General features: G+C 44.1%; 1 protein-coding gene across 7 annotated transcripts in view; it reads right to left on the bottom strand.

Annotated features, from left to right (window-relative positions):
* ATP2B2 (ATPase plasma membrane Ca2+ transporting 2) overlaps positions 1-16,273 on the bottom strand; it is a 379,035-nt gene that overhangs the window by 90,374 nt on the left and 272,388 nt on the right. For all 7 annotated transcript variants that reach the window (XM_080994177.1, XM_080994174.1, XM_080994173.1 and 4 more), the window contains exons 5-7: positions 11,133-11,330; positions 4,481-4,738; positions 3,582-3,707 (exon numbers count right to left, since the gene is read on the bottom strand). In XM_080994177.1, coding sequence (XP_080850303.1) covers positions 3,582-3,707; positions 4,481-4,738; positions 11,133-11,330 — 582 coding nt within the window. The remainder of the gene's footprint in view (positions 1-3,581; positions 3,708-4,480; positions 4,739-11,132; positions 11,331-16,273) is intronic.

The raw sequence follows: 16,273 nt of genomic DNA, 5'->3' as shown, positions 1-16,273 counted from the left end.
GCGCAAAGATAAAAGGTGCAAAATAATTAAGCAATACTGTTAGGCCCTACAAATCTTTGCTCTGCTAGTACTCGCTATCCTACTTCTCCTGAAAAATCTCACCGTGTTTGCTTTGAGCATTGGCATTCTGTATGGCATGCTGAGCCAGTGCTCAGCATTTTAAAGTACTCCATACTTAGGGTTTTCTCTTCATCTTGTTTTAAACAAGCAGGCACTATTTACAAAGCACGCCGTTGCACCGGAGATGTCAGTGCACCACAGAAGAGGCCAAGCTGAGAGTGAATTGACAAAAGGCCATCTCCCTCATGTCACAATCACCTAAACTCATCCCAGCTTTATTTAAGCATTATGTGGGTGAAGTAAGAAGTTGATGTGCTGAAGGAGAATAAACCAGCCCAGGCAAGCAGACTCTTTCCTTGCTATTGCATACCAGTGTGAGCAATAGAACCCAGGTGCACTTGTCAGAAATTGTATGGGTCAAGGTTCATGTGGCTAAGCTCCCCCATCCCACTGTCACATCTTCCTGTTCATGGCCAGGTTTGCAAATGGACAAAGCACTCACACACCTTGTGGCCAAGAGCAGCAGATTACTGGCAGTAGCTACATAGTGTGAGGGCCAAGCAATATTAGGAAAAGAGTAGACATCCCATTCATCAAAATAAAAAGTGACTGGTGTCTTTCACCATTTCCATCAGAAGGATCATTCTTATTAAGGAACCTTAGAAGGATGTTGGATAGAAACTAAGAGCTTTTTAGCTGTGATGCTTTAAGAGATATGAAAAAAGGCTTACAATTGGGCAAAAGTTTAATGGTAAGGATTTGCTGAACTAACAAACTGAACTGGAATACAAAAAAGGGAGGTATGAGGAGGTCCGGGGAAATAAGTCTAGAGAAGATAGGTTTGGAAAATTAATGTCTTTTTAACTGTTTTATTTTGTATGTTTCTTTTTATCCTTTACTTTTTTGTTATATTTTAAAAAAATTTACTCTTTTTTCTGTATTTTGTATTTCTTCTATTTTTTGTAACTTTAATAAATATCATTTAAAAAAAAACAAAAACAGAAGGATCATTCTTTAGGATGTGCCCCAACAGGAACACATTTCCGAGGCTTACATTTAATTTTTTTTGTAGGAGGGGCACACCTTCGGAACAGTATTATGCATGTTTCATGAAGTCTGCATCCAGTTAAGAACTCGGCATGTGAAACAGTAAAAATTGCATATGCCCTCAACTGTAAGTATGTATCTCAGAGTCATCATGCCCCCATTTCTAAGGGGCAATAATGCATATTGTTACTAGGGTGTCCTATTGTTTCACTATAGAATAGCCTCAGGGTCAGCCCAATACATTTTGGCACCTGAGGCAAACCACAGAATGGTGCCCCTGGTACATGATGCTACATCAGATACAAGGGTAGAAAATCAAATCAGTCTTACCTGACAGTTGAACTAGGAATCAAGGACCATTGTGGTGAGAGCAGGGAGAGAAGGGGCTCATTCTGAATCATGCCAGCAGGGGCAGAACTCAGGAGATCCCAGAGTGCAACCCCTGTCATAGGGATAGGTGGAAAGCAGCAGCACCTCCTATTCATTGAGAGACCACTGTAGAAGCAGCATTTGTTGGGTGGGGGCTGCCAAGTAGGTGGCAGATGCTGCAGCATTCCTTGGAGGCCAGATCTGCTGCTCCTGTGTATCTTGCCACCTGAGGCAGTCGCCTCATTTTGCCTCAAGGGTGGACTGGCCCTGAATTGCCCTGTCCTTAATCTTGAACCTAATAACTATACCTAATTCCAGTTATGGTTCTGAGATAATTCCACTGACAAATTGCCATTCAATGAAGCTATGTGTTAAACAGCAATATGTAATCTCCTCCATTCTTAACTTCTTAACTGTGACATGGGGGTAAGCATAAGCAAACATGAATATTACCCCAAACATGTACCCCTTCTACCAAAAAGAAAAAAAGTTGGCTCCATTTTGAAATCTGCTCCTGTTAGTTGAAGAAGGAGGAATCACATATGATAGGTTCCGCTTGTAGGTGGGGGAAGGCCCATCAATGACATGTGATCAAAATGGTCCCCTGAATGACTCTGAGCCATGATGGGACCTGCTCCTATTAGTCGAGGGAGGGAAATTAATCACTTAGGGGGGGTCACAACCTATATTCTTCCTGGGCAGAGGACAGCAGGGCAACCCGCACTGGCCTCAAAATGACTGGGAGATTTGAAATGCATGCCTCTAGATCAGGGGTGGGGATCCTTGGCTCACAGGCAGTCTGTTTCCCCTAACCCATGCTCACCTGCCCATCATCTTATATCTCTAGTGTCATCAGCTGATGGGCGGGAGGGCAGGGTTTAATCCTGCATTGGCTGTGCTGCACTGTTCCCAACAGAGAATAGAACCATGCAGCCTAGGCAGCAGGATTTAATCTCTGCTCATCAGATGGTGAGTGAAAATTAAAGCCCTTTGCCTTTTCCTTTAAGTGGGCAGCAGGAGGTGCAGAGTTGGCAGACCACCACCATCACCACCACCCAGCCGCCACTGCTGCCGCCCACTTGCTTATAAGAAATGGCCTCCCTTCTTAAAAGGGAAGGAGAGAGCCTCACAAAGGGGTTTTCAAGCCTCCTTCCACTTCCCTATTAAATCCCTGAAATCTTAAAGGTGGCCAAGGACTTGTGCAAATCTCCTTGCGTCCCCTTTAAGACCAAAGCACTTAAAAAGGAAACAGGGAAACTTGCAAAGGCTTTTGCATGCCTCCTTCAGTTCCTTTTTCAGTCTACAAGATTGAGAGTTTAAAGGAGAAGTGGGAGGAGGCTTGCAAAAGCCTCCAAGAGTCTTCTCCCCTCTATTTAATATCTGAGCATAAGGGATTTTGACAGGAAGGTGGCATTGCCCACCTGTCAAATTTTGCCCAAGAGGCACATCCTGGAGCCAAAAAGGTTCACCACCCCTGTTACTGAACATGGGAACTAAAACCTAAAGGAGCCTCAGAAGGGCAATGGGCATGTAGAGGGTTTAAACAACACCCCAAAACAATCAATCATTGTGGGGGTGGGACTCGGGGGACTACATAAGAGTTATACCACTGGAAGAAAATTAACAGCTAGAAAAGCATGCCTTTCTTCCAAGGTGAATACTGTTCTTTCTTTCTTATGTCATCCTCAGCAACTTTGTAAAGTAGGTTAGGCTGAGAAAGAAAAAGTCACTGGTTCAATGTCATCAAGTGAACTTAATGAGAGAATGGGAATTTGAACCTGAGTCTCCCCAGTCCCAGTCCAGTACTCTAACCACTATATCATACTGATTATCTGAGTTTAAGTCATGGTTATGCCACATCATTTCACTGTAGTTTAGTAAAACAGAAATGCTAACTGTAGGTTCAGGTTCCTACTTAGTTCAGCAATAAACAAACAAACAAACAAACAAACAAACAAACGAAAAGCTTGTAGATTACTGGGAAAGGTTAAAATCCTGTATTTCCAAGTGAGGAAAAATTAATGGAGAATTTAAAACACCACCGCCACAAAAGCAATATTCCAGATTCTCAATCAGCAACAGCTCACTGAAAGTGCAAAACTCACCCGAAAGCAGCATTGGATCTTTGTCAACAGATTTGCGGACTTGATCTGATTCTCCAGTTAAAGAGCTTTCATCAATCTTAAGGTCATTTCCTTGAATATACACCCCATCAGCAGGTAGAAGGTCACCTATCAGTAAAATCAAGTTAAGGAAAAATAAAGCGGATTTAGTAAGGTTACTGTGTGAACCTTCAAAAACATTTCCGTAATCAAAATACTAATCCTCAAGTGTGTCACATTTAATCCTTTTCACACAATACATTTTTCTCTCTACAAGGGCAGTCTCTCCTGACCTTCCTTAGACATCGCTATATTGATGAGCTTCCAGTTTGGTTCTTCAGGCAGCGCACAATTTCACTATGGAATCCGCTACCACAAGATGGAGCAATGGTCAACAACTTGTACAGTTTAAAAGGGAGTGAGACAAATTTGTGGAGGACAAGACTATCATTGGCTACTAGCCATGAAAGCTGTGTACTGCCTCCAGAATCAAGAGGCAGAATGCCTCTGAACACCAGTTGTGGAGGGCACAAGCAGGGGAAGTGCTATTGTGCTTTCCATAGGTATCTGGTTCATCACTGTGAAGGCAGGTTGCTGGACGAGAAGGGCTTTGGGTCTCAGAACATGATCCACAGCCTCACTGCTCACTGGCTGCATGATGCAGCAGGAACACTGCTGCATCTGTAGACCTGCAATGGTGGAAGATCATGTTGGGAGGCAGTAGGAGGCCAGCAGAACTAGGAAGTGGGACACCTCTGTCCAATTCAACCCCTCTCAGCCTGGCACAAGGTTGGTGCTGATATGTACTGCCAGCTCCTTTGTTATTCAGCAAGTCATAAAGGAACACTGGGTACCAAGTCATATGTTTGCACATATCCAGTCACATATGCAAGGAAACTTACCATATTTTATCTGTGCAACGTCACCAACTACTATCTCTGCTACTGGGATTTGAATAACTTGTCCACCCCGGACCACAGTAAACTTCTGTTCTTGCTCAATACGACTTTGAAGCCCACGGAATTGCTTCTCTTTGCTCCAGTCATTAAAGGCAGTGACAAGTACCACACAAATAACAGAGAGCAGAATGGCAGCACCTTCGATCCAACCAGCTTCTGCCTCTCCTTCATCTTCTGCTCCTCCTGATGCAGTAGCACAGGCTTGAGAGACAAAACATAGCAAAAACAGGTCACTTCAAAAAAGAAAGAAAAGAAAAAGGAGGAGGAGGAGGAGCAGCAGCAGCAAATGGTTTCTTAATTACATTTTTAAACAAATGTGATAGATATATCACATTTAATCCATGTTTCTTTTGTAAGTTCTCACACACAAAAAATCAGAACACACATATTGGTGAAATTAGTTTGTGTACTACTGCACAAGCAAAAGCCGTTCGCATACAATTGCATAAACAAATACATGGTATTTACTTATGGGAGATACTTATACAGTAGTCCACTTTTCAACTTGTTGCTTATTTTCTGCATTTTTATTTTTTTGCAAGAGGACACAATAGGTAAAACCAAAACCCAAGATAATTTCCCCCCAAAATTAAAAATAATTATTTTTCCTCAGATGAGAATGTTGATTTTGGCAATGAAAGTTTGTATTAAATAAGGACAAATAGCTTGTGAATCACACATATTTCATGTAGAACCTGAACCAATAGATCCAAATTATAAGAAAGGAGATTCAAACTAAACATTAAGAGACTTTCGGATAGTAAGAGCTGTTCGACACTGGAATGTACTACTTTGGATGGTGGTGAACTCTCCAACATACAACCCTCTCGTGACTGGACTGTGAGCTATGCAACTTGCAGTGAGGATATTGGTATTTCCTGTCAAAATTTAACTATGAAATTTGAATCCCTTACAGATGGTTTCAACTTAAAGGGTACGTTCATAGGGTTATATATATAACTTCATGCAAGACATGGGTGTAGTGGAGCAGGAACGGGAGATTCTCAGGACTCTTTTTTCAGAGTAGGAATGGCAATGCCATCTGCTGTAGTGTCAAGATAACTGATCAACCTTCCTTGGTCTGGCAAATGAATAAAATTTAAAATTAGCAGATTAGTACAGAAGATGTGAGAGAATGAGGATAATAATCAAGCAGTTCTTGGATGCCTCTTTCTTTTCCTGGAATTCCTGTTAAAGTTAGCAGTTTAAATAGTAACACACCTTTGCAATATTACTTTGTATTCTCAGTAAATGTTAAAAGCTGTATTTCAGCTGATGAAGTTCTTTTGTCAAAACAATGTGTTTTACAACTTAAACTTATGCAGTCAGAAGTAAGCACCACTGAATTGCTGAATGGAGTTTACTCCTCCATGTAGGACTGAGGTCATGCCACATGCTTGATCCCAGGAATGTTTTGAACCTAGGCTTATACACCAACACCAACACCGCACCATACTTTGCCAGCTCATTGTTCTTTGACCAGCAGCTGATCCTAATGAACTGGTTATCATGCTATCCTGCCGCTCTTTGGAGGTGATGATAAACACTGCTGTCAGCATATATGTACTTTCCTTTGTGGCTTAGCTATGAGGGCTGTCATGATGAATTTGCATGATATTATCTGCAAGTGTTTCAACACTGATATTTTAGCAAATCCTAAATATGTTGCAAAGCAATGTTAGCATGAATGAATCAAATTGCTCAATGGTGAATATTATGCTATAATTTCAGGGGAGTTAAAGCAAGGATTAATTTCACATTGCATCTGTAAGAATTGCTTTCACGTTAGATTTCACGTTACAGGATCAGCTATGGCTATTCCACTGTGTGTGTGTGTACAAACACACCTATTAAGAATTACTTGACTTTGCCTCACAGCATGCAGAGCAAAAGCACATTCGAAACTGATAATCTACCCCCAAAAGAGGATATTCAAATAAACTGGACAATTGTTTCAAATTGGGAAATCCTTTAAGAAAAGGAAGCTGATCTTACACTCCCTTCACTGGCTTGGCTTTTAACCTGACCTGCGCTTACATGCCTAAGAATAACCGCTGGCAGAGCTCTTTCTCACAAACACTTTACCACTTGGTAATGTATCAGGTATCATTGACAAAAGTGACAAAAGAAGTAAGTAGACCACTAGTGCCTGACAAACCTAAAAAGGAATGAAAAATCTTGCTGCGACAGAAAATCAGAAGGCAGGAAGTGTCACTATATCTATTATTCTATCTCAGCAAAAGATTCCACAGCACATCTAGAATGCACAAGGAAGTCAAAATGCACAGTACACCAACATGGTACAGCAACTGAACTTCAAACATGCTGAAACGCAACCCAGTTTCTGCAGCTGCGGCTATGCCCCATCAGCAGCAACAGCACCAAAGGGAGTTACACAGAGAGTAGGAAGAGCAAATATGTGATCCCTTTTGCAAATGGGCTGCTTCAGCACAGGGACAGAACTGAATGAATATTCAAACTGCATCCACTCAGCCCTAATAAAAGCAAGGCCATTAAAACGATCGATTTTCAAAGTATCACACCTTGTGCATACAGCCTCCGCATAAAATCTCTTCTTACTGGACTCATTCTGTACCAGCAGTTACATCAAATATGCTCCGGATACACCAAGCTGGATGCTGTCCCTAATTGTGCAGTGACGTGTTACATCCAAATTTCCTCATAAGCAGAGGACAGCATTGTCATTCGTTGCAGCACAGTTAGTCTTGCATTCAGGCTTCAGCAGGCAATTGCAGTCAGTAAGGAAGAGTCTTGCTGTGGTTGGTGCATAATGGGCCACAATTTCTATTTAATCTAGGGGCAGATCAACTCAAATTGGTAAGCTAATGGGGGGGCAGGCTGTCCACTATCTGCACTTTTATCTGCTTTGCATGCCACAGTTGCCCTAGCAGCTTCCTGTTGATGGTGAAACCCTGTACTGGGGGAGTACAGTTTGGCTGCAGCAGGTCTCATACCAGGCAGTTTGTGGGCCAGTTCTACCCTTGTCCCCCTGTTTTCAGGTTCTTTTCTCACCTTGGGGAGGCTCCCTGTCCATAAGCACAGTGTATTAATCCAGGTGCTATTCTATACCCACTTACCAGGAAGTGAGCCCCATTGAACGTGCAATCAGATCCATGGGGGAACTGACAAGGTGTTGATAAATTAAAATTTGGGATAGAATTAAAAGACTGAAACTTAGCCTTCCAAACCTAAGCCATTTCCCACCAACCGGCATTGTATTCCTGTGCAAAACACAAACAAAATGCTCTCTGGCAGGACTGCTGAATTGACTGAGTACATGCATGTTGTCCCTGGATGGGGATGGAATTGAACATTAATTGCTTTAAAATATTTTTAACTGCACTAAAACTTTTGACTGGGCAGGATTAATAAACTTTATTAATTTAGCACAAGTTTTTAACTGTTTTCTGATAAAATTTCCTGGGCTGTAGCTGGATAGCACCACATATATCAGCAGGTTGTTGTGATTTCCACAAACCTATATGAGCAGCAACAGTTACACATACATACAAACAAAGCAGAAAGTAATGAACTTTTCAATGAACACAGGTCAGTTTGGGAAGAAAGATGTCTAGATACATGCTCTTCCCTGGAGAGTAGCATGTGATGTGCTAGTCATTACCTCCACAATCCCTGCAACATTAATAGTTCACTGAAAAGTGTTGCCTTAGGGGAAGGAGATGACAGAAAGGAAATGAAAGAACAATATAAATTCAGGGGTAGATTTTAAAAATAGAAATTGAAACTTAATGGGCCACCTCCAGAGATAGTTGTGTACAACATTTTTTTCCACTTGAATAGTATCATCACTATAATGAAAAAAGTGGAGGAATATGGCACATAAGGATCCACCTTCCCCAAGGCACAGCATGATGGATGATCCTTACAGACAATGTGTGGTTCCAAAATAGATTGCACTGGTCAGGCTATGCACAATTTCATATTGCATAATGCATCTGCTTTCCACCAATTGTACCTTCCTAGGAAACACCAGTTGCTGTAACTCTGCACAGAATGATCCAGTTCTGCCAACCCAAACAGTACTTCTGCTCATACAATTCCATGCACAAGCAGCACACACCTGTGACAAGCCTGTACCATGCCCAGTAACGATTAAGTGTCAGCTGCCAGCACAGGACACTAGCAGCAGGCTGGTCCCAACACTAGCGTGAATTGCACAATGTACCAGCACTCCAAATCTAGTTCCTGATCCTATGAATTCCTGCCTCAACACTATGACTCAAGGAATTGCATAGGATTGCATACAGAACAGGAAATTAAGCAATTGTTGGCATGTAATCTAGGGAAGATACTTAATGCACAGAAATGTGTGTGTGTGCATGTGGACAGCTTTCTGAGTTTGAATTCTGCATGCTAAAAAGTGCTCTGTGTGAGAGAGGGTGGAGAGGGGAGAAAGGGGAGAGAGAGAGAGAGAGAGAGAGAGAGAGAGAGAGAGAGAGAGGGAGAGAGAGAGAGAGGGAGGGAGAGGGAGAGCTCTACATATTACACTTGGAATGAATGCATGGTTCTTTTAACAGATGGCCAACATCATCAGCTTTAACTGGGCCAATCAGCTATTGCAGGCAGAAGTTATTCCAACCACTTTTATTACCATTTTATTTATTTTTTTACAGAGGATCATCCTGTTAATTCTCATCACTCTGACCATCTGTCCACTGGGATATCCCTATAGACCAAGAAAATGGGCTGTCATAAACATATCTAGATGTGATCCACCATATGTATTGCTTGATTCCCTATAAAAAGTAGATTCAAGAAAAGCAATGAAAACATTCCTAATGAGCAATGTATATGTACATGCTGTAACATAGTCTAAAGATGGACTTGTAATAGACGCTCTCTTTTGGTTTCTATACAAAACAGATATGCAAATGAGAAAGAGTAAGTTTTCTAAGGAGATTTATTGCCAACATAAACATTGCAAAGGAATAAAAGTGACAAAACTAAAGATGATCATCAATGCATCCTCATCTCAAGAACAGAAATAAAGTTAAGTGTTTTAAGACTGGGAAAGGGTAGATTTGAGATGTGTAAGGGAGGCATAGACAATGTACAGCTGGGGGGGGGTAGGAGTAAGAAAAAATTAATCACAACTAAAATATATTTGAAACACTGTTGAAACACATTGCAAAATATCCTGACTGTCTGCAAAACCTAAAAGGTTGAGATTAATATTATTGGGACCAAAGTTGATTATCACCTTGGAAGGAAAGGGGCTCGGTAAGAGATGGAAAAGAGACACTTGGTATGCCCACCCACATTTATTTGGCTTTAAAAGCCTGATCCTTAGCTTAAGGTTAGTGATCACTTAGATTAATGATTAGATTAATAATAATAATAATAATAATAATAATAATAATAATAATAAATACCACCCTATATCCGGAGGCCTTGGGGCTGTTTACAGAATAAAATCTAAACGTGTATAATGAAGGCGCCAGGTGAACTTCCCTGGAGAGAGCATTTCACAGATGGAGAGCCACTGCAAAGAAGGCCGATTCTTGTGTTGCCACCCTCTAGACCTCTCGAGGAGGAGACACACAAAGGAAGGCCCCAGAAGATGATCTTAGGGTCCTGGTAGGTTCATATGGAAAGATGCGGTCTTTGAGGAATTGCAGGCCTGAGCCGTTTAAGGCTTTGAATTGGGCCCAGAAACTAATTGGTAGCCAGTGCAGTCAGACCAGGATCGGTGTAATATGCTCAAACTGTCTTGCTCTGGTGAATAACCTGGCCGATGAATTCTGCACTTGAAGTTTCCAAACCATCTTCAGAGGCAGCCCTGCGTATAACACATTGCAGTAATCTAACCTTGAGGTTACCAGAGCATAGACAACAGTAGTTACGCTATCCCTGACCAGATAAGGGTGTAACTGGGCCACCAACCGAAGCTGATGGCACTCTGGGCCACTGAGGCCACCTGAACCTCGATCCAGGAGTACCCCCAAGCTACGAGCCTGCTCCTTCAGAAGAAGTGCAACACAGATGATCTCCCACCCATCCAGTCTAGGGAACCACCCACTTACAGTGCCTCAGTCTTATCTGGATTGAGTTTCAGTTTGTTGACTCATCTAGTCCATTACCAAGGCAAGACACTGGTCCAGCACATCTACTGCCTCACTTGCAGATGTAAATGAGGAATACAGCCGAGTGTCATCAGCATACTGCTGACAGCGCACTCTGAACCTCCAGATATCGCCACCCAGCGGTTTCATGTAGATGTTAAATAACATAGAGGATAGGATTGAACCCCACATTGAAGGTCCCATGGGGCTGAAAAGCATGATATGTGTAATAATAATACTAAGGGATACCTCTCTGTGATGTTAGATCCATAACACATCTGGGTGAGGTGACACACCACTGAACTTTATCACTGTTCCATGACATTGTCACATGACATTAGGATAGATGTTAAAAACTGAGAGAAAATTAAAGGACTGTACATACGCTAAAATCATTTTCTTCATATTAAATGTTTAGAGGAAATGGAATACAATTGGCATAATCAAAAGCAGTTAACCCAAGTGAGTATTAGTAAAGAAAATAGTTTTACCTTCATTTTCTTCTCCAGGTGGATGGTAAAATGAGAGCCCAAGAGATATGATGGCTGCTATTTCCAAAATGATAAGAGTCACATCCTGTAATGCTTCCCAGACTAACTGTAAGAAAGTTTTTGGCTTCTTTGGAGGTATAAAGTTTTTCCCAAAAATTAGCTTTCTTTTATCTAAGTCAGCAGCAGTGCCAGGCAATCCTATAAATAAATGAAACAAAATGGTTTAAAAGTGACTGCCAAGTATGTCGACACACACATAAACTGCATTTTCAAAGTACAACTTCAGATTTTCATTACAGCATTTTTGGTTTATTAGACTTCTGCTTTTACTATTCTCTTTTGGCGAGATCAGATTCTGCTAATGTATTACAGAGAGTTCTATATATTTAGAGAATTGGTTTAGGAATACAATTCCTTAGCAACTTTTTATTACACTGAAAGAGAAAATTAATTTACTAAAGGGAATTTACAGAGAAGGGTATCATTCATCTAGTGATCACACAGAATATTGGGAAGAACAGAAACAACAACAAAATAGATTAATTGAACAAATTAATGGCATGTAAATAATTCAAAAGTCCCTGTATAAGGCTCAATAGTAAAGAAGAGAAAGCCACAGAAAATAATATTGGATAAAATAACTAAACTCGAGCCACATCCAATGGTGGATTTGGGTAAGCAGGAAAAAACTTCTGCAAGGTGAGACATACATTTTTTTTTACTGACTCTCCATACCAATTGCTGCCCTCTATGCAATATCCTGTACTCAGGAACAGCTATTTGAGTAGCAGAGTAGAAATAAGGGATTGGCAAAAATTGTGTACCAAACCTTGTACAAGTGGAAATGTTTTTCACTAGTAATAGCCATCATCAGATACTAGCTCTTATTTTCTATTTAGCATTACACAACACTTTTTAAACCTGAAAAACTGTATGTACTCTCTAGTTTATTAATCCCCACTGTGATGGGACGATGAGCTGCTTGTGTGTAAAATCCTAGTCCCTCAGAGTTTGGTCAAGTTTGCAAACCTCTGTCTGTAACGGAGCCCCTTAAACATGGCTCCGTCAGTCGCTGGCAGATTCCGACAGTGGTTGCTTTCGGAATCGCTTCCAACATAAAAGCTCCTTAACGGAAACACGTCTTCTGGACTCTCTGCGTGACAGTTTCCGGCGAGGAGTGGGTGTCCCTACAGGAGGTCCTGAAACCTCCCCACTGTTTTCGCTGGAAGTGTCTCTGAGCCATCCCTCCAGCTCCCTTTCCCTCAGCTCAGCTCCTCTCCCCCTACTGGTTCCCTCTTCAGCTGCTGAGTCTCTCCCAACCTGTGTGAGCCCTTTCACTTCCCTTCCTTCCGATGGCAGTTCCCTGACATCCACCTCCCCTCCAGGGCCCCCTTCATCCCCTCTCGCCCCCTCCTCTACGGGCGGTGAGGAGGCAAAACCCCGGAATGAACTTCCTTCATCTTCCGATGTCCCGAACACTTCTCTCCACCTGTTGCGGTTCCTGGTCTCGAAGTACTCCTCCTCCTCAGAGTCCATCTCCCCTTCCCCTTCCGATTCCGAGAATCCTTCCAACTCCTCCTCCTCATCGGTGGTCCCAAAGTATTCCCTCCGGAACCTCTCCACAGGCTGAGGTTTCCTTGGGAACCTTTGATGGAACGTTTCTATCAATACCTCGTCGTTGATATCTTCTGCCATTACCCAAGTGTTTTCTGACTCCGGTTCTCCTTCCCACGCTACCAAATACTCCACCTGATCCCCCTTCCACCTGGCGTCGAGGATTTCTGCCACATGGCTGCTGCATTCCCTTTCTTCTATGACCGGTCCCCGAGTGGCCCTCCCTTCTCGTCCCCCCTCATACGGTGACAGTAACGACCTGTGAAATACTGGGTGCAGTTTCATGTGGTTGGGTAACCGGAGCCTGAAAGCCACTGGGTTGACCTGTTGAATGACCTCAAAGGGACCCAATCTCCTGGGTCTTAATTTCTTACAACCTCCTTTGAACGGCAACCCTTGGGTTGACAGCCACACCCTATCTCCCACCCTTATGGTTTCACCTTCCCTTCGGTTCTTGTCTGCCTGCCTCTTGTATTCTTCCTTCGCCCTTTCTAAGTTGAGTTGGAGCTGACGATGGATTGCTTCCATTTCTTCTACAAAATGCTCGGCTGCCGGGACACCCCATCTCTCCCCTTCTCCCCCTGGGAAAGCCCTGGGATGACACCCATAATTAGCCAAGAAGGGGCTCATCCCTGTGGACACATTCTCGGCATTGTTGTAGGCAAATTCCGCCAGCGCCAACTTTTCTACCCAGTCATTCTCTCTGTCATTGACATAACACCTCAGGTATTGCTGGAGGACCCCGTTTGCTCTTTCCGCCTGCCCGTTGGTTTCAGGGTGCCGGGCAGTCGAAAAGTTGACCTCCACCTGCAGTAAGCTCATGAGCTTCCTCCAGAACCTGGAAGTAAATTGTTTTCCTCGGTCTGAGACCACCCTCAATGGCACCCCGTGCAACCTAAAAATGTGTTCTACAAATAACTTCGCTGTCTCTTCCGCCGTGACTGCATGCGAGCAGGCTACAAAGTGGCACATCTTTGTTAGTAGGTCTACCACCACCATGATGGCTGTTTTCCCCTTGGACTTCGGCAGATCAGTCATAAAATCTATCGACACTGCCTCCCAAGGTCGTTCTGGGGTTGGTAAGGGTTCTAATAGCCCCGCCGGTGCCCGCCTCTCCCCTTTGGCTCGCTGGCATTGCTCACACCCTCTTACATACTCCCGTACATCTTCCCTCACCTTAGGCCACCAAAATTCCCTGGTGACCAACCACATGGTTTTGTGTTGTCCAAAATGCCCCGCCGTGGGGCTGTCGTGCAACTGCTTGAGTACCCTCCCCCTTAAGTCTCCTTCAGGGATATACAGTGCCCCTTTGTAATACAAAGCTCCATTTCTTTCCTCGAAACCCCCTGGTTCCTCTCCCTCACCCCTAAGACCTCTGAGCTTATTCTGGGCGTATTCATCATTCTCTGTTTCCTCTACCAGTTCTCTTTGTCCCACCAATGCCGCCCCACACACCCAGCGGTCCTCTGGAATGACATGTCTCTCTTCGGGTGCTCCCTCCCCCTCCAAATATTCAGGTTTGCGTGAGAGAGCGTCCGCCCTAATGTTCTCTGGGCCTGGCACGTAACAAATCTCAAAGTTAAATTTGGAGAACTCCTGGGCCCATCTCACTTGCCGTTGGTTGAGCACTCGTGCCGTCCTCCAATACTCTAGGTTCTTGTGGTCAGTGCACACTTGCACCTTATGTTGTGCGCCAATTAGCAGGTGCCTCCATCTCCGGAACGCCTCATGAATGGCTAGTAGTTCTCGGTCATACACCGTGTAGTTCCTCTCGGATTTGTTCAGCTTTCGCGAAAAAAAGGCACACGGTCTCCACTCTGACTCCTCCTTCCCTGGCTGCAGAAGCACCGCCCCAATCGCTCTGTCTGATGCGTCAGTTTCCACTCTCATCGGTTTTTGTAAATCCACATGCAGGAGTTGTTGTTCCGAGGCGAAGGCCCTTTTTAGTTCCTCAAATGCTCGCTCCGCCTCCTCAGTCCAAACGAACTTCTTCTTACTGCTGAGACAGTCCGTAATGGGCGCCGTCAGGTGGGCAAAGTTTCGGATGAACTTACGATAGAAGTTCCCAAATCCTAGGAACCTCTGCACATCCTTCCTTGTTTTGGGTGTTTTCCATTCCAGCACCGCCTGGACCTTGCCGGGATCCATGGCCAATCCCTTGTCTGACAGGCGATACCCCAGGAATTCCACCTCCTTGGTATGAAACTGACACTTCTCCAGTTTCACCCACAGCTGGTTGGCTTGCAGCCTGCTCAACACTTCTCTGACGTCTCTCACATGCTGCTCCTCATTCTCAGAATACACCAACACGTCGTCTAAGAAGGCCACACAATTCTTGTAAAGCAAAGGCCCCAGGACGTGGTTCATAAACGATTGAAAGCACGCGGAGCCTCCTTGTAGACCGAAGGGCATAACTAAATATTCAAATGCCCCCAAAGGGGTGAACATGGTGGTTTTCCATTCATCCCCCTTCCTTATTCGTATCAGGTTGTACGCCCCCCTTAGGTCCAGTTTAGTAAAAATCTTTCCCTTCCTGACCCTTGTCAAAATGTCGTCAATCCTGGGCATAGGGAAAGCCACTGGTTCTGACACTGCATTTAAGGCCCTGAAGTCACACACAAGCCTCGGCTTGTTCGTGTTTTTTTTTATCCACAAAAAACACTGGGCTGCCCCCCACCGCCCTGGACTCTCTGATGAACCCTCTCTTCAGGTTCTTGTCAATGAACTCTCTTAGCTCCTGCATCTCTCTGTCTGACATGGCGTACAGCTTGCCTACAGGGAGCTGTGCCCCAGGGAGTAAATTGATTTGACAGTCAAAGGGTCTATGCGGGGGTAGTTGGTCAGCTTCCCTTTCGCTGAAGACGTCGCGGAGATCTGCGTATTGTCGTGGTACCTTCACGTTCTCCGTTACTTCAGTCCCTGCTAGGGTGGCTTGGGCCCCTGCCAAACCCTTTCCCTCTTTGCAGTGTTCTAAGCAATGTGCTGAACCAAAAGAAACCACTCTCTGATGCCAGCCCACCAGCGGATCATGTAACGCTAGCCAGCTCATCCCCAATATAATGGGAGCTCCTCCCAAGGTGGCCACATTAAACGCTATCAGTTCGGTGTGCCTTGCCACCTTCATTATCATTGGGACGGTCTGCAAGCTGACTTCTCCTCCCAACAGCTCCCTGCCATCGATCGTGGTCACCTGCAGGGGGTTGCTTAAAGGGATCGTCTGTATCTGGTGTTCAGCTGCAAACTCTTTGCTCATGAAATTGCAGGAGCTGCCTGAGTCCAACAGCGCCTTTATCTTTAGAGGGTATCCGTTTGGCAGCTCTAGCGCCACTTCTATCACTAGGGCGGGTTTAGGAGGTTCTGGCGTGGGCACTTTCACTGCTCTTTGGCCTGGCTGCTGTGCCCCGACGGTGGCAGCCAGGCGTTGGCTTTTACTTGCTTCGGTATTTCTTCCTCTCTTCCCTCCACAGCTCCTACCATCCCTTGCCATTCCTTCCTCTGGGGGCAGACTCTGGCAAAGTGACCTGGCT

The sequence above is a fragment of the Podarcis pityusensis genome (genome assembly GCF_964106645.2).
Source record: "Podarcis pityusensis genome assembly, chromosome: 2".
NCBI lineage: Eukaryota > Metazoa > Chordata > Lepidosauria > Squamata > Lacertidae > Podarcis > Podarcis pityusensis.
Note: the sequence above shows the minus strand (reverse complement) of the source record. Positions and strands in the feature narration are given on the sequence as shown.